General features: G+C 38.7%; 1 protein-coding gene across 1 annotated transcript in view; it reads left to right on the forward strand.

Annotated features, from left to right (window-relative positions):
- The window catches only part of HIBADH (3-hydroxyisobutyrate dehydrogenase), an 84,871-nt gene extending 69,129 nt beyond the window's left edge, over positions 1–15,742 (forward strand). The window contains exons 5-8 of the mRNA XM_037385153.1: positions 1,734–1,867; positions 2,422–2,498; positions 9,405–9,561; positions 14,751–15,742. Coding sequence (XP_037241050.1) covers positions 1,734–1,867; positions 2,422–2,498; positions 9,405–9,561; positions 14,751–14,909 — 527 coding nt within the window. The 3' untranslated portion in view covers positions 14,910–15,742. The remainder of the gene's footprint in view (positions 1–1,733; positions 1,868–2,421; positions 2,499–9,404; positions 9,562–14,750) is intronic.
- The last annotated feature ends 9,600 nt before the right edge of the window (positions 15,743–25,342 follow it).

Consider the following 25,342-nt stretch of genomic DNA (forward strand, 5'->3'; position numbering starts at 1 on the left):
GCTATCAAAAACTCTTCAAATTCTTCAGCGTGAGGAGCTGCAGTGTAACTGCCCTTGATGTCGAAAAGGAAGTCCAGTACTGACTGCTTCACTCTTTAGCTGTGGTGCAGCACTTACAGGGCCTTAAGGCTTTAAGCTGAGAGAAGCTCTGATGAGCTTGGTATGGTTGCTCACCTTAGCAGGACTTTTTGTGCAAAAACTTGGTTGCCATGGTGGCTTAGTTGTGGCCTTATTGTTTTTTCTATTGTTTTTATTGCATAATTTCATTTATTACTGGGGCACAATGAAAACAGAAATGTCCTGTTTAAGTAGGATATATTTCTAACAGAATAACTTTTTTGCTATTTGAGGTTAGATTGTATTTTTTGTTTCTTTGCTTATTTTTTAAAAAAGCTCTGTCTTCAACTGATAAGCTTTTTAAGAGTGCATTTTCACTTGTCACTACACAACAACTAGCTCACTGAAGGCAGTTCCAGTTACACTCTGGAAACTATTTCAATAGAAACATTTATTAATATTTATTAATGTTTATTATGGTAGCTAGTTGGCAACAAAGAACTGTGAACCATAGCTGGAGAGCAGCCTGATTTACTGTAGAAATGAAATCCAAATGGTCTGCCATGTGGAGGAAGCACAAACTGTTTCACTGGGACATTCTATTTGTAAGAACACTGTACCTAGTTGAGCACATTTAATTTGAAAGTAGGTTGTTATCTACAGATGTACATGCTAACAGACCAAGTTTGATGCATAGAACAGAAAATATACAGGGGCTATGCTTCTTGCTGGAGTGAAAAATAGTGAGGAAGCTGTGTTCATCAGTTTGGGCCAAATTTTCCTAGCAGTTCGATCCATTAAATGTTGGGGATGGGGAGATGGAGGATGTACGAGTAATTCTTACTAGAATTGGGCTTCTTTTGAGGAATAGCGTATTTCATGGAAAAAATTGCTGGGTTTGTGCTTAGGAAATATATAATCAAAGAACTATGTTGTGTGCTTACTGACCTATGATAAAGACAGGACAGGTTTATAGGAATAAAACTGGGCATAGTGTGTTTGTGTGTGTGAATCATTTTTATATTGTTTTTTTACATAGTTCTTTATGTCATTGTATATGTGTTAAGTTTTTATGTTGGAAACTCAACGTTTCTCAAATTAAGTAGAATTTTGCTTCAGATTAGAAATGTAATAAACTGCAGGGATTCAGAAGTAATGGTTTTATATGTCTGTGTCTTTCAGATGTTCAATTACATGAAAATCAGAAAGCATTGATAAAAATTAGCCTAGGTTTGGAAAAGCTGGTAGAAGCAGACTTAACTTTGAGCAGTAGTTTGACAATAGTTGTATGCAGAGTAGTTATAAAAAATAGATATTTTTTTTAGTAGTTCAGATACAGTGAATTTTGTTGGGTGCAAAGTTGCAGGGAAGGGTTGATTGTTTCTTTGTATGAAACTATAGTGATACTGCCAGTTGTCTGTAAATCTTGTGAATTGTTTATCCACCAGTATGCCTGAAAGATAAGGTGGCTTTATCTTCATCAAATGTTTGAGAATTAAGATCTCTGATCCTGCAAGTAATGGGACTGTAGGCTTGCTTTTACTTAGGCTTTGGGAGATTTATTGTAAGTGAAGTGTTAAGCACATGAATTTTACATCATCAGACCCTTACTGGTAGAATAAACTACCACAGTTTTTTTAAATAGTGATATTAAATTCAATGTTGTCCTGATTCAGGTGTTGGAGCTGCTCGAGCTGGAAACCTTACTTTCATGGTTGGTGGAGTAGAACAAGAATTTGATGCTGCCAAAGAGTTACTGACATGCATGGGTTCTAATGTGGTCTACTGTGGAGAGGTTGGAACTGGACAGGTAATGCTTCCTGAGGGGTTACTAGTCATCTCAGTCTTTTATTTTTGTTGCTTTGGTTTTCTTTAATGATACCTACTCTTTTATTCCAGTACTAAATGCATGATAATGTATCTTCATACTCCTTTGCTTGTTCACTTGTCTTCAACCATGTGTTTGTAAAATAACTTGTATAGCTTACCACAAAAACCATCTGATGTGGTGCTTTTCTCCACATTGGCTTGTTGAGATTATACTCCTTAGAGGACAAAGATTTTGATTTTGTTTCTTCTAAATTTAGATTTAATGAATGTTCTGAAGGACAAAGAGCCTTTACATGCCACGTATGCTAACCAAGCTACTAGACTAAGAAAAAAATATTTCCTAATCTCTGAAGGAGCCACAGGGCAGCTTTCATTGACTTCATCTATCATAGATTTGTGCTTTCTGGTGCTACCTTTAGAAGAGAGTTGTCGGGACACATTTAACCATAGTGTCCCAGACCTAGTTAAAGAAGATTCTGCCATGTTAGGACTGTGAAAATGCAGAAAGTAATTGATGGTTTAACTTATTTTCAGGCTGCAAAGATCTGCAACAACATGCTCTTGGCCATCAGTATGATTGGAACTGCTGAGGCTATGAATCTTGGAATCAGGTTTGTTTGACTTTTGTATTGGATGCAAGCATTTTTTCTGTGTTAACAGTTTTTGTGGATTATGGCTGACTTTTGCTGAGACAAGGATGATTAGATGACATAGATAAACGCTTTCCAGAAATTCTTTTATAAAGCCATTAACATGCTAAAGGGATTATTTAAGTAAAGTAGGGCTCTTCAGAACAGGAATATTCTCCTGTATTGGCTGTATACTCGTCGCATTCTGCATCTGAAGTTAAGAGTTTATTTGTTCTGTTGTAGTGCAATGTACAGTGTCTGTCTTGCATTATAAACATGCAAAGGTAATATAGAGGTAACTTTGTGTTTGCATTCTAAGCTAATGTACAGTATATTAAGAGTATTATACTCCCATATGGCTCTTCTTGGCTTTTACTTTGCCAAATTAGTCCAAAATGCATTGTAAATTAAAACCTCTAGTACAGTATGTATATTAAATGAAGACCAAAGCATTAAAAAGTATCTACCTTTCTGTTTGACATTATCACTGCAATTTGTCATAATCAAAGCTCCTACTTTGTCAAAAAGCTGGAGTATGCTCCACTACACTCTTGCCAATGCTAAGACTAGCATTTCTTTTCTAGCAGTTGGTACGTCTGACTTGTAAGTGGCAGCATATTCAAACAAAATTATTTTTCCTTTCCAATTGTAACCTATTTATTTTGCTGTGGCCTTTGAGATTTTGTTTTGTTTTCTAATAGAGTACATGCAAGTACCAGTTCAAATCACAGTATTCGATCCTTTCATAAACTTTTTTAGCCAGATCTAAATAATTTGCAAATTTATAGACAGGGAAGTCCTATGTTGGAAGACATTATCTTGCAATTGAGTATGTTTTAAGGCTCTTCATGAATTATTTATCTGCACAGTTGCATCCTTAAAATTGGCCTGCTAAAACTACAGATATTGTAGATACTTATCAACTGGCTTTAGACCGTGTGTTCATGTGGATTTGATGCACTCTAAAACCAGCAAGAGGGCATCAAATGCTTAAATAAATAAATAAATAAGCCTACATATGTGCACATACACGAGGCAATGTAATGGATTCACATTTCCTCTTAATTACCATATCAAGATGCAGTTGTTTTATTGAATTGCCCTTGTCTCAGATGTTAGACTATCTTGACCTATTAAGTTGTCATGTTGTAATTGAGATAAAAGAGGAATTTGCTTTGCATCAGTGCTAATTGGTTTATCAATATCCTGTACCATTTACATTTTCAAATTGAGAGTCTGTAAGATACTGAAGCATGTCTGCATCAAGCCATAATAAAACAGTAGCATTGTTTACAACTATTGTAATTCAGTGTAGTGCAGAGCTTTCATCAGGTTCTGTTTTAAGTCATGGTTCACTTAATAAAGCATATGTAACTGATTTTTCATTATGTTTTTATCTACTTCTATAGGAATTATATAAAATAAAATCAAGAGATTTGGAAGACAGATATTCTGGGTGTATAAGCACTGTGCAGGATGGGTTGGTGTCTGCAGTCATTGTAGCTTGAAGGGGTTGAGAATTTTCATTTTTCATTTTGCCCTTTTCCAGTTTAAATTTTGGCTGAATTTGTATTCAGCGTTTGTAAGCAAAAATCCAGTGTGAAGGTGGCGATATACAAATCTCCCTACCCTACAATCATGGTAATTAAGAAGGAAGTGTACTTACTGCAGAAGAAACCTGCTGATTGTAACCCAAATTATACAAAGAGCAAAATCTCATTTAGTCCGAAACAGCATGAGTTTTAAGACAGAGGCAGTCATTTAAAGCCTTATGAAGTCATTTGGAACCCTTGCACTGATTTTAATGTGTTGTGATTTAAATCCTGGAGAAGATCACTTCTGCTTGTAACTAGAATAAGAGCTTTTCTACTTTTGGTGTGTACAAATTTGTAATATACAAGTTAACAATTGCAATTCTAATTATTAGAAATGTTGCTATATTAATAAAACTAACAGATTTTTTTCCAAGTCTAAAATTCAAAAGAATTGTGTGGCTGCATAGTCTGGAGAGAGTAGGAAGTTGAACGTGATTTATTAGATTGATGCGTAACTGGTGAAGGAATTCTGACTCTGATCTAACGATGGTAAAAGACACTGGAAATCTAAAAAATTCATAATAGGAATTGTGGAGCTTAGACATGTTCTTAACTTTTAGATAGAATATAAAATATCTTCATGTCATGCATTGTGTATATCTTCTACATCATTTAAATCTTGAGTTTTAGGGACTTTGGATAATTAGTTATTCAAAATATTGCTAACTGAACTAAATGTAACTAGAAAGTCGTATTACAGCACCTTCCAGAAACAAATATATAGTCTGAGCTTAAGTCTTCAAAACAGTGTGATATTAGTTCTATTAATAAACCACCTCTTCTCTAATGTTTTCGTAAACCATGAAGCCTAAATTTTCATTTTCTGAAGCAGAGGGTTACTGTTTTATTCATTTCACATTTTTAAATTACATCTGCTATTGTTTTATTTATTTGATATTTAAAATTATAGAATTGTTCCAAAATTCAACATAAGTAGCAAATAGAATGTGGTGAGGAGGAAGGAAAATTGACATTAATGAGCAAAAATTCCACAATAAACTTACAGAAAAATAAGCAATATTGCTATGTAATTGCTGCATTTATATTCCACTTGCTTTTCTACTTTACTCTGTCATCATCTTTATTTACTAAACATCTTCATTTACTAATGAAGGTGTTCATTTGCACTGGAAGTGATTTGATTTAGATTCCATAACTAATTTAAAAAAAAAAAAATCCACCCTGAGTTCTGACCACTGAAAGGCTTGTTTTGTTTTTTCCATTAATTTCCTGATGCTTTATGAATGTCGCTACTATGAATGTCTAAAAGTTAGAAGGTGTGGCAGACATTCTGGAAATGAATTCACATTGTCATTTGTATTTTCTTTTTTTCTAGCATGGTAGTGCAACTTGTCAGTAGAAAAATCTTGAGTAGATTTTACTATATGGTTTTATGGATAATGTGCATATTGGAAAATACTGTACTGACGTACTGTTTCAAACCAACACACAGAGTACATGTAAACTTCACAAATAAGAAATAAAAACGTTAAGTGATATAGTTCACAGCCAGAGACTATTTTTCTTTTTGCTGATCATCTCAGTGTCAGTAACTGAGTTCCAGTGAAACAATGTCTAATACTAGCAAAATAAAGCTCGGAAATTAAAATACTGCTGATACCTGGCTTGTGTTTAGATCAGATGGAAGTTACTGCCTGTCAGGCAGCTTGCGGTCCCTTCAGAAACTGCCTGCACAGAGTCAGGGGAGGGCTTATGTGGTGACACAAGACAGGGCAAGATTGCTTAATATGGTTGGGATATAAGGGACAAGGAGAGCAATAAGGGCTCTGTGGCAATAACCTCCCTGCAAAATGACATTTCTACTTCCAACAGAAGAGGAAGTTGTCTCTATGATGAGGGACTGCAGTGGCACCCGGATTTATATCAAAAGCTGCAAGTACAGCTTTTTCCTAAGCAATTTTACTGTATATGGATTTGTGCCCGCTTGCTTTCATAAAATGAAAACCAATAAAAGAACTTTGCTCTCTGATGCTGAGTCTAAATGTAGTTTCAGTCTTTAGATCTGGTTTCTGTGTGTACCGCTGGGCTGTAGCTGGAAGACATGAGCAGAAATGGGAGTCAACAGCGTAGAAAGGAGCATATGCTGCAGGCTGAGGGATGATTAGCCCTGGGCACATCCCCATGGCAAATTTTAGAGAGTGCCTTGAAAAAAAGAATTCCTCTGGGAGCACTGTGGCTCTGGCATTTTTAGCTGTTGTAGAAGGGTCCTAAGGTTCTGCTTGAATATTTGCAATGTCGTGTGATATTTATCTGAAGCACCTTGAGATGAGAAACTCTCTCAACAGCTCAGCTACTTCTGTTGTTACACCTTAAAATGAGACCAGGATGTATCATTTTTGTGAGGTACCATTTCAATTTTTCTGTCTGTTCCAGACTGAACTCTTGGAGGAGGGTATGAAAATTTCAGTATGTGGTTTTATCAAAGCTCAGCAAAACTTGAGTTTTTAGCAGTGGCTGGAAGGGTTCCTGCTTTAACCTTTTTTTGGTATGTGTGTCCATTGCTGAGTTTCTGCCGTTCAGCTCATTAGGAATGTTATTGAAGAAGCATTGATTTGAGGAAAGCAATTGTTTTTGCTCTATTATAAGTACAGTTAATACATGGGCTTCTTTTCTGCTTATAAGGGAGAAGAACATTTTGGTAATTGTAAATTCACACGCGCATGCACAAGCTCTTACCATGTCCAATGGCAAGTTGTTATGGGGACTGGCAGACTGTCATCATTTTGATAGCTTGAGCAGTATATCTCTTGAACAGCAATGGAGCTCTTATGCAGAGAGTATCGTATGTTCCCAGCCAATTTACAGGGAAACAGCAATAACATTTTATCATGGTTGAGAGCCCAGTAGCTGCTTCCTATTAAACTTGCCCTTTCAGATACCTGTCTTGGATTAATTTGTTGATTTCAAATGGAAACTCAGTCTTCTCCACTGAAGCATGACTTTCTAGGATAGACTCTCACTGAATGACAATTACTGTATATTCTAGCTGGTTTCAGACCATTACAAGCTTTGGGCACAGTGGAAGACAGAGGATGACTTCAGTAACTGATTTTAATATATGTCTAATTTAACTGTCAGTTATATATGCACCAGTGGATGAATCCTCAGAAAGATGAAATGCAAAGCACTTCTAACTTGCTCTTATTAATGATACACTTGCTGCAAAGGAGAAAAAAAAAAACCCAGGTTCAGGTCTCCTGAAGAGAATCTGCATGGTGTTTAAGAGCAATGAATTTTGAAGAAGCAGGGATTTAAACTGACACTATCTTCCTTTCTCTTTTCCTAGAGCAAGAGTAGCCAGATCTAGTGCAGACAATATTTTACACGTCTGTATAATACACACATATCTTTTAAAGTAAGAGGTAGTTGGAACACTGTGAGAAGAGCATTCTTTGGGAGGGTTATATGCATTTTGAAATAATAAGCTCTCTGTCTTGTAGTATACTCATAGCTGTAATTACAGGCCTCTGCATGCACCTAGATATGACACAAGCAGGCACTAAATTGTTAAAAATACTGATCTGGATGTAACGACAATAAGGAAAAAAACAAGCCAAGAGATTTGTTTTGGCCAAAAATAAGCAACCTCTGTGTATCTGAAAGCTCAGGCATTGTCTGCTCCCAGTACGGGATTTTTGGATGACAACAATTAAAGCAGATATTCAGAGTGGCTCTTGATGAAGACTTTGATGCACTATGCAAAGTAGAAGTACCATTCAAATACTCTGAAAACATATTGCTGCTGGAAAAAACATTTTTTAAAGAAATGGCATTTGAAAGCATTCATTTGAGTCAGAAGGTTGGGAAAAAAATGGGGAGGGGAATAAAGCTTGATCCCATTCAGGCCAGCAGGAGACTTCCCATTGAATTCCAGAGGCTGCTGCAAGCAATTCATAAAAAAGAGTGCACAGCGGTAATGCTAAAAAGCTCCCTTTGCAGTACAGAAAGTGATCCTGCTTTGCATTAGGAGGGCAGAATTGCAGAAGACACGTGCTGTTACAGGAACAGGAGCCATGCTGTAGGGCCCACTGTCTTACATGTAGTTTTACAAATCCAAAATGTCTACTGGAATAAATAGACATAAATTTTAGCAACTCTTCCATTGGTAATGAACTTTTCCCACCTACAAATTAAAATGTTGAGTGCTACAGCATTGGAAGTGGTACTAGGATCGCCATGGCTATGGAGATTGGCAAAGAATCTGTGGTGTAACAGCTAATGGAAAGAGTGTTGACTTCTACAAAAATCCTTTATAGAAGGTTGTGATATATTCCTTTTACAATGTCCTTTTCTCATCTTGGGTTGTTACTGGAGATAATTCCATTGCTTTTCTTTTTGTCACGAGTATAACTGAACATTTGTACAACTGCTGCTGCTTGTCGTTGGTATAAATGCGATTGATATAAAATTACACTTGCAACTTAGTATCAGCATAAATATGAATTCATAAGAGGGTTAATTTCCTATAATATTGAAGAACTTTCAGGGTCTACACTGAGCAGCAGTTTATGCCATCAGCTCCGTGATAGAACAAACGGTGTTTCTACTTGGACAAGCTTTGTTGTATCAGAATCAGTAACCTTATCAACAGTTGACCCAGAACTAGAATATGTTTGCGAATAGATAACATATCTCACAGTGAGAGGCAGGCTTGCCCCACAAGCAGGAGGATATAATGAAGATTTAATAATAGCAAAGCAAAGAATGTACAGGTGTATACAATAGTAATATTTTTGGGTAAGTGTAGCATTTTTGTTCACATTATTAGAGCAGGATCATTTGCATTGTCTTGTTTACATCAAAAATGCACTAGCATTGCTGTATAAAGACATCACACAAGTACTTTCACACTGCCATACTTGCTTGTGAATTTTTTGCTTTGTTCAGCTTTAGAGAATACAATTTTGATATGAAGAACAAGTATGTGACATAGTAGGTAGCAGAACAGAGAATGCCTTTTAGTAATTGAAATACAAGGGAACTGCTGTTCTCAGAGGACCTTTATTTTGCTTGCACTTTCAGAATTGCTAGGTGAAGGGGATTTGCTTAGTGCAAAAGGAAAAAAGCTCTGAAAGCCTAGTGCTTAAATGGTGGATTGATGCTCTTTGATTTAAGATACAGCATCCCTACCCCCAATATCAATACTCTGTCATTTTTCATGACTTACATATAATAAAGGGAGAGAATTACGGTAGGGTCCTAAGATATAAAACAAGTCACCCGTGTCTTGTGCATTTTGACATTAACACTTCTCTTCCTTGACCTTTGACAGATTAGGCCTTGACCCAAAGCTGCTGGCCAAAATCCTGAATATGAGCTCAGGTCGCTGTTGGTCAAGTGACACATACAACCCTGTTCCTGGAGTGATGGAAGGAGTACCATCTGCTAATAATTATCAAGGTGGCTTTGGAACAACGCTTATGGCTAAGGTACATAACACTTGCATGTAAAGTATGTACAGTTGCTTCTTTCTGGGCTTCTAGCAAATTCTCTTCTCAGTGAAAAATTACGTTTACAGGGAAATATGTGTGCATGAACAGAGGGGAACCCGATCTCTTACTGTAGCCTTGAATTACTGAGCTGTGTGGGGAGATTTTCCATAGCCGCCAGCCTCTTTCCAGCCACTATTACTGCTGAGCCACTCAGTGAGATTATAGGCACTGTCTTTTGGAGTTCTGTCTTAATCCAGGAGTCCTTATGGACTTCTGTGTATGGCAAGCATTCAGCAAGCCATTTAGGTACCTCTTGCATAACTGCTCTAAAATTTAGGAGCCTAAACTCAAGCGATTTGGGGAAATCCAGGTGACCTAATTAGGTGCAAATAGTGGCATAAACATCTAAGATTTTGGGCCCAATCTCTTCCAGACGTGCCCTCTAGCATCCCCTTCTTTGCTACACCAGCTGCTTATGTGCTTGTCTTTCTGCCTAAGGCCATTTGGAATGCAGAAAGCAGACAAGTTACAACCCACACCATTGCAGAGTTATTTTCTGCAGGTATCTGCACCTGTGAGCTCTCCTGTATCGTCTTTGTTGGTAGCAGAAGTAGTGCTTCTTATGAGTAATAACCTAGTAATCTAAATTACTTGTCCATGATGTAGGAGATCTGGGGTTTAGGTCCTTCTCAGCACTCAGAAGTTGTAACCTACAGCTATCCCATCCCAGGAGAGTGCACTTACTGCCATGCTCTTGGCTGTTCTAGGAAAAGCATTGTCCTGAGTCACCCTGTTGTCATGAAAGCAAAACTCTTAGAGGCCAGAGGAAAGTAGGCAAGGAGGTCAGGGCTCTGCATCCCACTGGTGAGGACACAGTTAGAAGAAGGAGCTGTAGAACTGTGACTCTTGAACTACTTTTGCATTTAGCACAATGCTTGCCTAAGGTAAATTATAAAACCAGCCCTGAAAGAGATCCTTCATCAAAGCATGTAAATGCAGGAAATAATTTCGCACTGAGTATTAGTTTCATAGGGATACTGTCCTGAGGGAGGCACCTGAGTTCATATAGGACAGATTTTAGGCATACCAGTTTATGAGCACTCCCAACTCCATCTGGCCATTTTCAGCTCTTCCATGTACAATGGAAATTAAGCAGTTAAAACTAAAACAACGTTCTCAGAGCTGGTGATCAAACTCACGCAAATCTCCACAGTGCTGGAGTTCCTGTATGTAATACCTGCCTACTGATACTGTTCCTGTCATTTTGCAGTTGACTTATGTCAATTGGTGCATTTGCATATTCAGTGGAATTAGCCAAATTCTGTCCAGAGTGGGCCAGAGTATTTTTGCATGTGGTAACACCAAAAGATTTTGCTAATGCTGCGTGTCTCAAAAGCCCTCAGTGGTCAGCCTACAACATTTTACATTTATAGACCAACAACCAGGAGCTTTCATTTCTTTGAGGATGTGTTTAAACATGCTGGGAAAGCAGCAGGTTTTACGTCATGTATGCAGCATTGAACACAGGGGACAATAAAGTGTTATTTAGATAACTGATTTATAAAATGTGTTAGGTTATTGTTTGGAGTTTGCTGGGCTATTGAGTAGCGGTAAGCAACCTGATCTTGGCCCTGCCTTAAAGCTCCTGCCGTTTCCAGAATCTGTTCTGCCTGTTGTGCCCTGTGTAACACTGCAATCTCTGTTCTCATGATTCATAACTCTTACTCTTACCCAGAATAACCTCATAGTATAAATGAGATGCGGGCACATATTTCCTTCCCTCCGTTTTAAATTTCTTTGTAAAGAGTTTTTTCTTTTGGTCTGCTTTTAAGAGGGATCTTCATCTCCTCTGGAAGCAGCCTTGAAAGATCTTCCTTTCATTAGAGGAATAGCAGCCTGGCTTGTGCCTGTTGAAACTGCCATCTTCTGGTTATAAAGCATCAGTGATAACTAAGAGGAGAGGTCCTCAGAGAGGTTTGTAATTGCTGTTCGCCTCTTCTGATTATGCCTTCCAGCCGGTCCTGAAGAGTGCCTTCTTTAGGCTGGAATCCTCAGTAAGAAGGAAAAGCACTGCATTTCTCTCATGCCTCTTGCACAATGCTATGTTATTCTATATAGACAGAAGATTACCTGAATGAGTAAGTAGCCAAGACAGCTGATCACGTTCAGGGTATTATTTGTTGCAGTGGTGACCTCTTTTAAGACACTGCTCCTTAGTTTGTGGAAAGACTTGCTACTGTCCATTTCATTTGGTATGTGACATACCATGCAGTTTGTGAATTGTTTGAGACGGGGACTTTTTTTCCTAGGAAATACAGAGCATGCTTTTGCCACTTAAAAAAGAAAAGCTATATGCAAAGGAGAAAGAGGTAGGAACAACCTGGAGGTTGAGAAGAAAATACTCCACCATGAAAATATCTAAGAGTGACTCACAGTCACTAAACACAGTTACCGAACTTCAAGTTACTGCTCACTTATCAGATATGGTAGAAGTCAAAGGCTTTCTTAAAAATATTTTTTCAGCAGTGGATCTGTCAAACAAAGCCAGGTGTTCCTTATTTTAAGTGTCTGGGACAGAAAAGTTTGTCAGACACCTCTGAAAATCTCTTCAGTCTTGAAATCTGATATCGAAACATAGACTTTAGTCAGCTTCATGAGAAATCTGCTCTAAAGATTTTGCATTTAAAAGATCTAGTTTACTTCCCCTCGCCATCTTTGTGTTCGAGGCATTGCAGGCCAGAAGTTCTATCTTTCACTCACAACACAGTGGCTAATTAAATGTCATCTTTGAATCCCGAGAAGAGCTCAATTTGTATCATAATATTCTCGAGTCATGTTGAGACAGCCTTTGAGCTTTATTCCAAATGGCAGTTTCATTTATGTCCTATGCAAAATAAATGTGAGGAAACATATTTTCAAAGTGAGCATTGGAAGCATATTCTGAAAAAGAATCTGTTTCCCTATTCCAAGCTGAGAAAAAGTGGTCAGAATACTCAGTACAGTGATACATCTGGAAGGTGTTGTCAGTTCCAAAGAGTATGAAAGGAGCCATAAACTATGCTCTGATTTTCACTTTTCCAAAAAGGTCAGCAAAGGGCAGATTTCTTTCAGAGCTGTTTTGTACTATTTTCACTTTAGGAATCTCCAACCTCAAGAGAAAAGATGCAAAATACTTTACAACTTGAAGTTAAAGATAAACTTTACTTACTTTTCGTATTATTTTTGTTTCCTTCAAAGCTCTAATTTGTAGAATGGTATTTAAATAACCAAAACAACCTTCCTGCACTTCAGAGTCAGGAGTCCTTGTCCATTTAATTATTGAGATATTTTCTGATGTTTCAACCATCTTGGAGTCAGAGTTTCATTACTAAAGTGGTGTGCTTTATGAAATTGTATTTGTGCTAGCAGTCTGTTCAGAATTTTCAGGGATTGCTTCTGTGAATGCCCCTTCAGAGAGAAATAAATCATCATCACCTCTACCAAAACCAAGCACCTTCACTAGTTTGGAGTTTAATAAAATAGATAATATGGCAACAGATTTCACAAAGAGGATTTAGAAGAGGCTAGGAATACATTATGGAATATCTTCTTGCATGTGAGGCTAAGATAACTTTCTAGATTTGTCAGGTCATCAGTCTTTCAACAGAATTGCTAGACAAGAAGGAATGATCTGCCCTGATGCAGGTGAAGAATATTTTGGATCGTGTGACATCTGATACGTATGTTTTTCCCATTTTGCTAGATCTTGAAGTCATTTGAGGGTAATAGGAAGAGTAACTATAATTCTGATTTGTATCAGAATGACCTTTATAGAGCCGATTTACAGATCAAAGTGACATTTAGGGAGTAGAGTAAGATCTTGAATTTCCTTGTGCTAATTCAAATCCAGACACACAAAGTAAAGACCTGTCTTGTAAGTCATCCCTGAGAAGCCAAAGGTGCTCTCAGCAGTACTACAGTCTCTCAGTTCTTCTGTATCAAAGATTTTTATTTTTTTTTTAAATAAAACCACAGCAAATTTAATAAACCACCATAGTCTTGGATGGACAGAAAATCCAGGCACTTTCTAGTAACACCTGAGAGGTTCTTTTGCAACTTTCTTGAAATGTAGACCACAACATTTATTTCATTAGCAAGACCTTATAAAGGCAACCTTGAGTGCAGGCATTACTTTCATACTTAGACAAGAGCTTTGTTTATACATCCAGGCCCTTGTTAGCTTTTCCTTCTTTGGCTGGTTTCATGTCTGATTCAGCTTAGAATTCAAGACATCCTCCAGCCTAGCTTGCCATTTCTGTTCAGCACGCACGCAGCTGACTATTTGTAGCTAACTATGGTTATCACCTGGTACTTGCCTTTGAGTTTCGTCCTATTTATTTCAGATTATAGCTGTATTTGACCAAGGACTCTTGCAGGACAGATTACAAATTCATCCTGTTTGCAACCTCCTCTCCTTTTTTTGCCCCAAATTTAGTGTTTAAAAATGCAGTAGAATTATTCTCTGTATCCCTTTATCTTCAGTCATTAGAGAAAACTTTGAGTTGTAGCAGACCCAGGACAGTCCCTAAGGAACCTTTAAATACATCTTTCCAGTTAGGCTGCAAACCATTCATATTCACAAATTTTGATATTAACTGGTCACGTTACAGTAAATGTATGCATGCTGATTGGCTTCAATTTTGTTGTTATTCAAATTCCTCCTGCTTGATTTTTAACCTGTTTTTAGAAAGAAAGAAGTCCTTTTGCCCGAACAAGAAAATGATGCCATCAGAACCTATGTGAAATGCTTAAGTGAATAGCCAGGGCAATTTTATATTTGGAAATGACATAACAAAGTGGGGAAAAAGTCTGAGTCTTGCTACCAGGTTATATAGCGATCTAGAATCTTACAGTTCTTCTTGTCCTGAAGGCAGTTGCCTGCCTTTCAAAGTTTGGTGGTTTTGTGTTGAATAACATTGAGTTACTGTTCTAAAAATGAAAAACTAAACAAGACTCCCTTCTCCTAAGACTGAAATTTTGAGGCTGAAATATTGTGTTTGTTGTTAGTAGAGTTATCTTCACAATGGAAGCCAAATAACCTATAATATGTACATGGGTATTTATATCCTTATTGTTTCTCCCCTGACTTTTTCTTTCCTTCCTTTCTTCCTGTCTGCCCTCTTCCTCCCTCTTCTCCCTCCCCACAGGATCTTGGCTTGGCCCAGATTTCTGCCACCAACACAAAGACACCAGTTCCTTTGGGATCCCAGGCACATCAGATCTACAGAATGATGTGTGCAAAAGGCTATGCCCTGAAAGACTTCTCAGCTGTGTTCCAGTTTTTACGTGAGGAGGAAACCTTGTGAGCTGTCCTTTGGAAATGGGCACAATAACAAACCACATTTTTTTTATCCTTATAGTTCATTTGAGAAGTATGTGGGTTTAATCAAGTACTGTGCATCCTGATCCCATACAGACTAATCTTTGGTTGTCTAGATCACAAAGAACTCCAGGGTTTTTTCATAGTTCTTGAAAAAGCAAGCCAGAGGAAGGAAGGGATTGTTTGGCAATTAGCCACACAGTGATTTATTTTAAGAGCCATCAAAGTTTTTTTTTTTGACTAGATGCAATAAATAAATATTTTTTTTATGAAACACTTAACTGTTTGCATATAAAGTAACTTACATTATGGCTACAAACTTAGGTGAATCTTCAATAGTAAGACAATGTTGTATAGTGATTTTATGATATATATCAATCTATTAAAATGAAAAAAGAATACTTTATGGAAAAAGGGAAAATTTATTCAATGAAGAAACACAGCTTGAAATTAATTATTTTTTTCCTTTGACCTACTAGCCTTGAATTGGTTCAGTAGTGAATTTTTCCTGGGATTCAGGTTGCAGATTAAGTTTATAGGCAGGCATTTCTACGTGGAGAGCTGTTACAGCATGTTTACCTGATAGACTTAGTTAAAATAACATAGAATGTGTGTCCCTCTTATAAAGCTCCATTATTGTATTTTGCTAACTCAGTTTTGTATTTTCTTGTATTCTGTCACACATTTTCAAAACTCAAGAACAGCACTTACCAGAAGTTCTAACAAACTGTACATTTGTTTTAGGCAATTACTAAAGTATTTTAAATCTAAACAAACCCCATTATTTTGAAAAGAAATAAAAATCTATGCTGGTAAATATTTGCTGTATGATTACTGCTTTTTGTTTTGGTGCAAACACATTTAACACACACATTTAACACACACATTTAACCTAAAGCTTATACTAATTTGTCTTATATTTTAATGTGCTTGGTTTTCTACAGGTTGTCTTGCAAAACCAAGCTTGTCAAGAGCTCTCTGAAATGCAGATGGTAATATATTTACATATGTATTACTGTAACCATTGACCATCTCCTTGGTCTGCAGAAGTACAGGTACACACTTGGCTTTATGAATATAAATACTCATGTTGATTTCGCTAGAACTACTCACATTCAGACTTAATTGCAGGCTCTAGGCTTCATGGTCAATTACGCGTTTACATTCCTATTTTGGTTGTATGATGGATCCTGTTATATATGCACATTTGAGTAACAAAATCATGTGCTTGAATTAGCTGAAGTCTGTGAATAACCTTCTGAGAACTTGGACAATATATTTTAAGACATTAGTAACATCATACAAAAGTCATTAAACAGTACTGGTTGATCTGTTCTTTCAGTTTTCTTTGAAAACTGTTTGACATTCTAGGTAATTCAGGGGTTTGGGGCTCATGAATGTTATACGTGAATATAGGACTGCTGGAAACAATCTAACTTTTAAAAAATTGTTTTGTCTCTCCTTTGATAAAACTACTGTTTCTACAAGATTGCATTCATTCAGAAATCAGATACAAAACTACCTACAGTAAAATCTATTAGAATTGCAAAATCAACCCCTGAAGTGCTGGAAGACACAGAAACATGGAACCATAGTTGCAGATGCATGGTTCAAGCTTTAATAACAAGATCACATGCTACAACATCTTTTCCTATGGAATTCCTGCTCTAGGTGAACCTGCTTTGGCAGGGGGTTGGACCAGGTGATCTCCAGAGGTGCCTTCCAACCCTGACCAACCTGTGATTCTGTGATTCCTGCCACACAGACACAGGATGGATCTAGTCTCATAATGAATTTGGGGTCAAGTAGTGAAGGATGTTTTTGCCAGTAGGATCCGTGTTCATTTGGAAGTTTTACAACGAATGAGGTAAGGAGTTGTAGGAGAGTCCTGGTTAAGTTTGTCTCCTGTATACTTGACTTGGAGACCTGGCTGGCATCAGCAGGACTGCTGAGAGACGCTTTCTTCTACTGTCCACCCCAGCCTGTAGCAGGGTTTTCTCTGAATGTGTTTGCTGGTAACCCTCGGTTTACTGGTAACTCTGGTTTACCTGTAACCTTGGGCTTGCAGGAAGCATAATCTTTTTTTTCTGAAGACATTATATGCACACATAAATGTTGGGACACATGAGGGAAGAGACTCTGCTCAGCAAGACACACTCTTTGAAGCTTGTAGCTTCTGAAATCATAAAGTCTCCCTTAAGCGTGTGGAAACTTCATTGTTATTTTTGTGTTTCTCACAAAGGCTTGTAGCTTAGGCTTCCTGGAGTTGATTTCTCCTCCCCCACAACCTCTGATCAAATTTTAAATTCCTACTTCAAAGCATGGGGTGCTCAAGTTGGAGGAAAGGCTGCCAGAATGCTGTTTTGGCAAACCAACACAATGCTCTGTGGTCTCCTTCTTGGAGGAGGATTTTGGCTGAAATTAAAAAAAAAAAAAAAACTAAAAAAAAAAAAAACCCACACACAAACCAGCTTCAGGGCAGACATCCAGCATGTAAAGTTTTAAAACAACCAGTTAGTTTGGCAAAGTTAGGAACAACTTTTTAAACATGTCTTATTATGGAAAGTGCCTTGAAATGTTTAATGATGTCCAATACCTGAAGCTAGTAACACAGTTTATATTAGAATACACTTTTTTTTTTCCTAATTCTGTAAGCAAATACTGTGTGACCGGATACATATGATGGTGGTAGTATTCATACTAGCTATGGCCATTCTGCACGTGCATATGTATTTAATGTATCTTTTACTTGCTGTATACTTCTGGTCTATGGAAATCAGGCAAGTACTAAAACTATTGTCACTGCCAGAAACAGGTGTTGAAAACTAATTTGTTGAGTTGAACAGAAAGATTGTAAAATTGGTTTAATTTCTACACTAATTACCTCCCAGTACATACACACAAATTAGGTGCAACAAATTAACTGCATATTTTGCAAATGTCCCAAAGGGAAACTTGAGGTAACCTCTTTTTAAATTAGTTAGAATGTTAAACTAGCCCTCCCATCATGCTTACTTTGGAAACTCACCTATATCAAATACATTTATTGACTAACAGGAAAACATTGACAACCAATAAAAGTAGTGATGGTTTTAAAAAAAAATCTTAAGCAGCCTTCTCTCATTTATGATTCAGTATAACCTGTCTTAAGCAACTATTTTTGGTGGTCGTTTAACAGAGGAGGCCTTCTATTAAAACTGCTGAGTACTATATTGCTTTAACTTTATTTATGGTTCTTACAAGCCTCAGGAGGAAGAGGAGGTATTCTGACCAAGTACAAGTACTATACGTGGTATTCTGGCTCTGCTTTAATCAATGGGAATTCTGCCATTAAGTACAATACTGCCAAGATTTCACAGAGTGTGTTGAGCGCCCATGTGATTCCAGTGCAGCTGTGGCCGAGAGGCAGCTCTAGCGTTGCTCGAGCACATCCCTCTGGCAGGGTTTGTGCCACGTTACTGGCATCAGGAATATGATAAGCTGGAGTGGTGGCTGTGAGAGGAAGGAGCCAGCACAAGCTGCTGCAGTTGGTATTGCCGATCTCCATCCCAGCCTTGTCCCACAGTGGATGAGAGAGATGCTATGGGGGACAGAGCAGCTGCTGTCCTTGCCTGCCTGAGTGTCCTGGTTTTGGCTGGGATAGAGTTAATTTTTTCCTAGTAGCTGGTACAGTGCTGTGTTTTGGATGTAGTTTGAGAATAATTGGGCGTCATTTGTTTTTCTTGAGTTTTATTCCTTTCTCTTTCTCTGTTATGGACCTTTTCATTGCAATTAGTAGTAGCAGTAGTATATTTTACTTCAGTTGTTAAACTGCTCTTATCTCAACCCACAGGTTTTGCCTTTTTTCCCTGATTCTCCTCTTTGTCCCACTGGGTGAGAGGGGAGTAAGCAAGGGGCTGTGTGGTACTTACTTGCCAGCTGGGGTTAAACCACAGCACTGAGAACAGAGCTACCCATCTCTTCAGCTGCTTAAATCTTACAGGTCTTTGCCACAGGTTTTTATTAAACAGTTTATGGAGCAGAAAGACTGGGGCCACCCCTGGAGCTAGTGGAGAATGGCTACCATCACGCAAGGGCTACTGTACTTATGCAATAGATGTTTTTCTATGTTTTCAGTCCACCAGCTTGATTTGTAAGACCAAATCTATCCAGGCACAATTCTGAAGGTACTAACTTGATCAGTAGTGATACCTGTTACTTTCAATTTGTCTTTACATCATCATCATCATCTTCTCTTCCTTCATATAAAAACAGATGTATTTCTGCTTTTCTCAAGAAAAGTTGAGAATATTGCCTGTCTTCACAAGGCTGGCTAATAAGTTGTGGAAACCTTGAAGCAGTTTAGAAACCTCTGTTGCATTTTCTTGATGCACTTACACAAGATGTGGAGCTAGGGTTCTCTGCAGTATGTTAGACTAAAGGTTTGCTAAGACCCTCTTTGAGTTTAGGGGACTTGCAGAGGGGAAGCCTTTTTATTGGCTTCAGTAGCAAGTTCTTAGCACTTACTGCAAGCCTTGCAAAATTGAAAAATCATATTTCAATAGTGGGAGAAATTTAGTTCAATGTCTATGAACTAGAATGAACAGTGCCTTTGAAAAGCTCGAGCTTTCAGTAGCAAGGATGGCTTTAGCATTCTGTGCGACAGCATAATAGATGTATGGTCTTTAAAGGCTACTGTTATTTTTAAGATTTGTTGCTTTCTATATGTGATTCATCAGAACCCATCCTGCCTGCTGGTACAGTTACACATTAATTTTTTTCCCAATAAGAATAATAGCAACAGTTACAAAGTTTTCTTAGGTGGACAGAGAATGAGTATGTTTATGATTGGTGTGTTCAGTAGATGTATGACATGGACCTAGGCATCCATATGGCAGTGATTTTTTTTTTTGGTTTTGACATTCATTATGGATTGTGAGCACTTGGGGTAAATTGAAACAGGTGGATAAACCTTTCTGAAGTACTGCATGTCTCATAATAACTACTGTATAATTAAAAGCCGTCTGGCTCTTTTTGCATTTACACCCAACTCTTCCTTTTGACCTTGACCCTGAAATGAGGTCTGGATTTTCATTTGAGGTCAGAGATAACTCAGTCTGTTTCTTCATTTAGTTTTACTGAGCTCCATTAGTGGTGACAGGGTTCTGTTTGTTAAAGTAAATGCTATCTACGGAGATAATAAATGTGCTAACATATGTTTTATGAAGTTCACCATTTTCAAAAAGACTTGGAACACTGGACAAAAACAACTGAAATGCAACTGTTAAAAGGTAAGTTTGCAGGTACCTGAAATGCAGCTACCCTGGAAAGAAATGCAAATATTGGTACAATACATTTCAGTCCTTACAGTATTTTTAGAAAAGAAATTGTATTTTGTCTTGTTGAAATTCAAAGGAGAAACCAGACAAGTAAAACAAAAGTAATAGACTTCAAATGTGGTCAGATATAAGCTTTATTTGGCCAGAATCAAGTGTTGCTGCTGTCTGCCTTCCAGTTTGAGATGCATGACAAAACTAGCTTGGATTTATGCGGGCAACTTAGAGCACCAACAGCTGTAGGGAAGCAAGTGATGTGGGAAGTAAATTATTTTAAGAAATACTTTTTAAAATCTCGGAGCTGCCTACTTTGTCCTGAGTGCTTTCTTCCAAATGATTTAACAGCGTTAACTGGGCTGTGATCACTGGTTGCAGGCATACCTGACCCAGCTGTAAGCTAGCTTGTTTGCATATCTGCAGCTCTCTAGTCCCAGAGGCTTTGCTGGGACACTGGGTAAATACTGGGGCAGCAGTGCTGTGTAGACACGCTGTTTCCAGTACCTAAACTGGCTGGTTTGTGGCTAGCAATAGTAAGCCATTTTTGCTTTCCAGTCATGTTATTCCGTGACTATAAAGCTTGGAAGCTTTCTGTGACAAATATTTAGTAGGCTAATGCATTGGGTGTTGTAAATGTTATCTGTTTTACAGCATCTTCTTGGCAGCCTGTGCCCTGTTGTTTCTTCCTCTGTTTGTACAATGCTAAGGACAAGTCCCCTTGGTGGTGTGTAATTGCTGTCAGTCTGCAGTCCGCAAAAAAGACTAATTTCAGCCACTCACTGGTGATAGAAGCTGGAGCTTCAGACACATGGATATGCTTGGATTCCTCTCCATTTCTACGTACAAGGTTGTCATACAAGCTCTGCCTTGTTTGAACCTACGTATTGCGTGGCACCAGGAGCCCACAGTATGTGAGCTGATTATTTTTCTCCTGCATTTGACTGTGTTAGAGCTACATTTGCTGTTTGTGCTTAGAAATAGCTGATTTCTGGTCCCTATCAGGAGGAGAGGAAAACACTGCTAAGGTAGGTCACAGGACCTGATGCCAACATGTTACTCTCACTTGAAAGCCACTGGATGCTGTACTCACCTTCTATTGCTCTGACTTTTTTTCCTCTGCTTGTCCCTGGGTAGATAACTGTGTTAGCTTATGTGGGTGCAAACAGAGTCTGTGATTAATAGAAGAGTGAGCAGCATCTTGTGCTATGTGACCTGCTAGGTCTATCAGGGGAAGGTGGTTCCTTGTAAAATAGATAAGGGAACTGCAATCTGCTTCCTCTGGCAGCATGATAAAGATGGAGACATCGAGTCCGCAGACATCACTAGACACCACCACTAAAGTCACAGCCAGCAGAATGCAGTTCCTGTCCCGCATCGCACCACCCAGCTCTGCCGTCTGAGCAATAAATATCACACCAGCCTCTCCAAACTCTCCCTGGGGCTGCTTGTGGCTCTAGTTTTGGCAGCTTTGTCTGCCTTGGCCCTGGCTGCCTGGAATCTACTTCTGTGCTTCCTCCCAAAAATTCCTTTTTCCAGTGCTGTGCCCGAGCTGACTGTAGGCCTTCAGTGTGCCTGAAAATAAGATGTTAGGTCTTACTTGCTTTCCGTGTGCTCCCAGTAGTGCCAGAAAGCACATAATGAATGTGTCTCCCTTGTTTCTTCCAGACTTAATAAGTAAACGGAGCTATAAACAGTAAGCCAAAAGGATGGGGATGGCAGGCATTTATGGGGTAATAGGAATTTGTTCATTGAACTGGTTGTTGTGCTACTTCGTGACTGTGGTATCTCAGCTTTTTCTGAGAGCAGGAGCAATGTGTGTTTCTTTTCATATGAAGAGGAGCCAAAACTGGCTCTGTCCACTGACCTGTGGCTGTCATTTTGAATCAGGCTTATTGTTTACATTTACAGTAATGATGAAAAATAGCCATTTTCTTGTATTAAAACATAGCTGATTTGCTTTGCTGGGTTTTTCTTAATTCGTTTTCCACAAATGGATGTTCTCATCTGTTTGCTAATATTTTACTTCCTTCTCCATCTATGTAACAGCCTGTGTATTACAGGCTACAAATAACATCTAAAATCACACTCAGGAATCTATGAGAAACTCAAGTCTTAAGGTAACCCTGCCATGGTGCTGTTAATAACACATTGCAAACAAGAAAGTAGTAAGTGGAAATAATGCACTCATTTAGAAGTAATAAATCCTTTGATCTTTCTTTGAAGCAAGGGTATATGCTTAAACTACCAATTCAGGGACAACCAGATGCCCATAAAGAATGGGTCTTTGCTTTGATAGAAAATCGCTGAGGCCTGCCCAGCAGCTCTGGTCTGTAAACAGATTAGTTAAGTGCTCATCAGCTCTGATTTGCATAGGACAGTCTTTGCACACAAACCCTATTCCAGCCTTAACGAGCTATTTACTTGCAGGAAAGCTACTGGGTTCCTTTTAGTTAGAAATCTCAGTAGAAAATTGCTTTGTGAGAAGGGGCAGGATCCGGATTTGGAAATAGTGCTTTTCCTCTACATAGATGGTAACAGGCAGCTGGTGACGGGCAGTCTGGCATGTTTGCTGAGCCTTTTTAGTGCCGGAGTGTGGGAATTAGAAAAATATCTCATACTTGCAAATTTGGAGAAGCGTTACTTCTCTGTGCTCATTGGTGGCTTTCGTCCTTGGCTGGATAAAGAACGTTGATGGGAGAGGGCAGGGAAGCAGACACTTGTGTCTGTGGGACAAGGAACCCAGAGCTGAAGCGTTCACTGAAGAGGGTTTCACTAGGCTGTAAAATACTCATCACTTTTGAATAGAAATGAATGCCTCATGAATGCTTGCTGGTTTGTGTGCAGAAACTGGGTGCAGCCTGCACATTTGGCACTTACATTTTTCCCCATTTAAAGTTCTTTTGATCCCCGCAATTACTTTTGCCTAATACAAAGGGAGGTCAGTCTCAGTCACAGGCACAGCAGATGGTGAGATTCACCCTGGAGTACAGAAGAACTACAGCTACAGTGCTTCGGTGTCTTTTACATTGTAAAGTGCATTACTTCTCAACTGAATTCAGCCTGGCCAACGGTTTGCTTTTCTTCTGAATCAAGAAAGCAGCAAAAGTGCAACTTTTTCTGATGGGTAGACAAAAATATCAGAAGGGGAAAAACCCACAAAATATTGCTGAAACCAGCGTGAGCAGTTTCAGTGCAAACCTGCTGCAGCTGGAAAGGTCTTAAAAATGATAGACTAGATTCTTTCCGTATTAATGATCTCACAAACTTTGGGGTGACAGGTATACAAATAAGGGTATAACGTAGATATGTGTGGTTTAAAACACAATATCCATGTTAGACACAGGAAAATTAATCATGTAGTTCTGCCTTACCCTAGTAACAGTGAAAAATGTTATGAATCTGTTTTTTCACTGCTTACACTCTTTCCATTTTGTGTTCCCTTTTGCTTGGAAAGTAAACTTAGGTTACTGTCTTTGTGCCTGAAAACATAGGGTGGAAGGCTGGAATGAGGAAAATACATATCATTTTCACAGCCAGGCTAAATATAGTTAGAAACTCTTCCCTGTAAATCCCTCGTTGGTTTTCATTTATTTATTTCATCAGCCAGATGCTAGTTTTTCACTTAGGCTATGATAAGAACATTACCCAAACACTTCCTCAAAAAATAAAATCTACATTATTACAGGGCATTCTGCATTAGCCCATCAGCCGTCTGCCTTTGAAGGCTTGTGTTCAGCCCCTCAGTTTTATAGTGCCAAGATTCAAATATGGGATTGCTAGAGGAAATTAATTACTAGTAAATTTAGAACAAAGGAAAGAACCTGCAATTTCACAGCATGTAAAACACCTTCTGGAATTTTTTGCTCTCTTCTTGGAAACCAATGTGTCAAATTCTTGGAATTATTTTAAAGGGCTTGGTAAAATACATAGCTATCCAACAAGCCATAATAAAATCTTATGCTTAAGGATATGAATAGCAGGCAGAAAATTATTTTGTCTCTAGCCACTTTGGACCACGTCTGTGCAATGTGAATTGCAAAGCAGTGCGGGGCTTGCTTTTCTGATGCCCTGGGTGCTGAGTATGGCCGCAGGCAAAGAGTAGAATGTGGTAGGACGAAGTTGTGTTCCAAGGTGGGACATCCTCTGTTGCTGTGCCAGACCCCTGAGCTCTGCAGCTACCGCCGCCTTCCCTTCCAGCCCAACTCCTACCAACCACCGGAGCCCAGCCAGGGGCGGCAGTGGGCTTAGGGACACACATGGCTTCACACATCAGCTGTCCCACACGTCCAGCAGTACCTGCATCTTTCTGAGCTTTCTGGAACCCTCTTCTGTCTTCAGCCACTTCCTAGATGCCTGTATCTTCTCATACTGCTTCATGTCACTTCCAAGGTGGACAAAGAAATGTCTTTTGTTTAGTTTGTATAAACCTGACTTTTCTGTTGATTCTCTTGCTGCTGCTTCCCAGTTCTCCCTCTTTGGCAGTTCTCCTTTATTGTTGCCTCCAGATCACAGTCTGTAAAAGGTGTCTCTCATTTGCCTCTTCCCATAGCTGCTCTGTCCTGTGGTCTTCTCACTTCTTCCATCACACTTGAATATGTTTGTCTTTGACCCCAAACACCATCCACAGAGGCAAATCATTTTCATCCCTAAAAGGCAGCATGTGATCACGCTCTAGCGATTGCGATAGTTTTCCTTTTTCCTTGTTAACTAGCATGTTTTGTCTCCCTTGGCTCTCCTGCTCTATTGGAACCGCACTTGCTTTTTCTCTTGTACCTTGCAGCCCCTGATACTCACACAGATGTTACACATGCTGTATAGTCAGTTTAAAGAGCGATTCCCAAATCACTCTTGAAGTCATTAAGGAGGCTGGATTTTATGTTGCCACATTTACTCTTGTTTCCATACCTTGTACCTTGCTCCTGCTCCTTGAATTGGCTTTTTGACTAAGTTGGCATACATGTCCTCTCACTTTTTCAAAAGCAGCTGCATCAATACCAGCCTTTAAGGCTATGCCTAAGCCGGTGATGTAGTCCAGAGCAGGAACCTGCTTTACAGCGCATATTCTGACTGTATCCTTTTACCATACTTGGATCCACGTTGCAGAGCA

The sequence above is a fragment of the Falco rusticolus genome, chromosome 4 (genome assembly GCF_015220075.1).
Source record: "Falco rusticolus isolate bFalRus1 chromosome 4, bFalRus1.pri, whole genome shotgun sequence".
Lineage (NCBI taxonomy): Eukaryota > Metazoa > Chordata > Aves > Falconiformes > Falconidae > Falco > Falco rusticolus.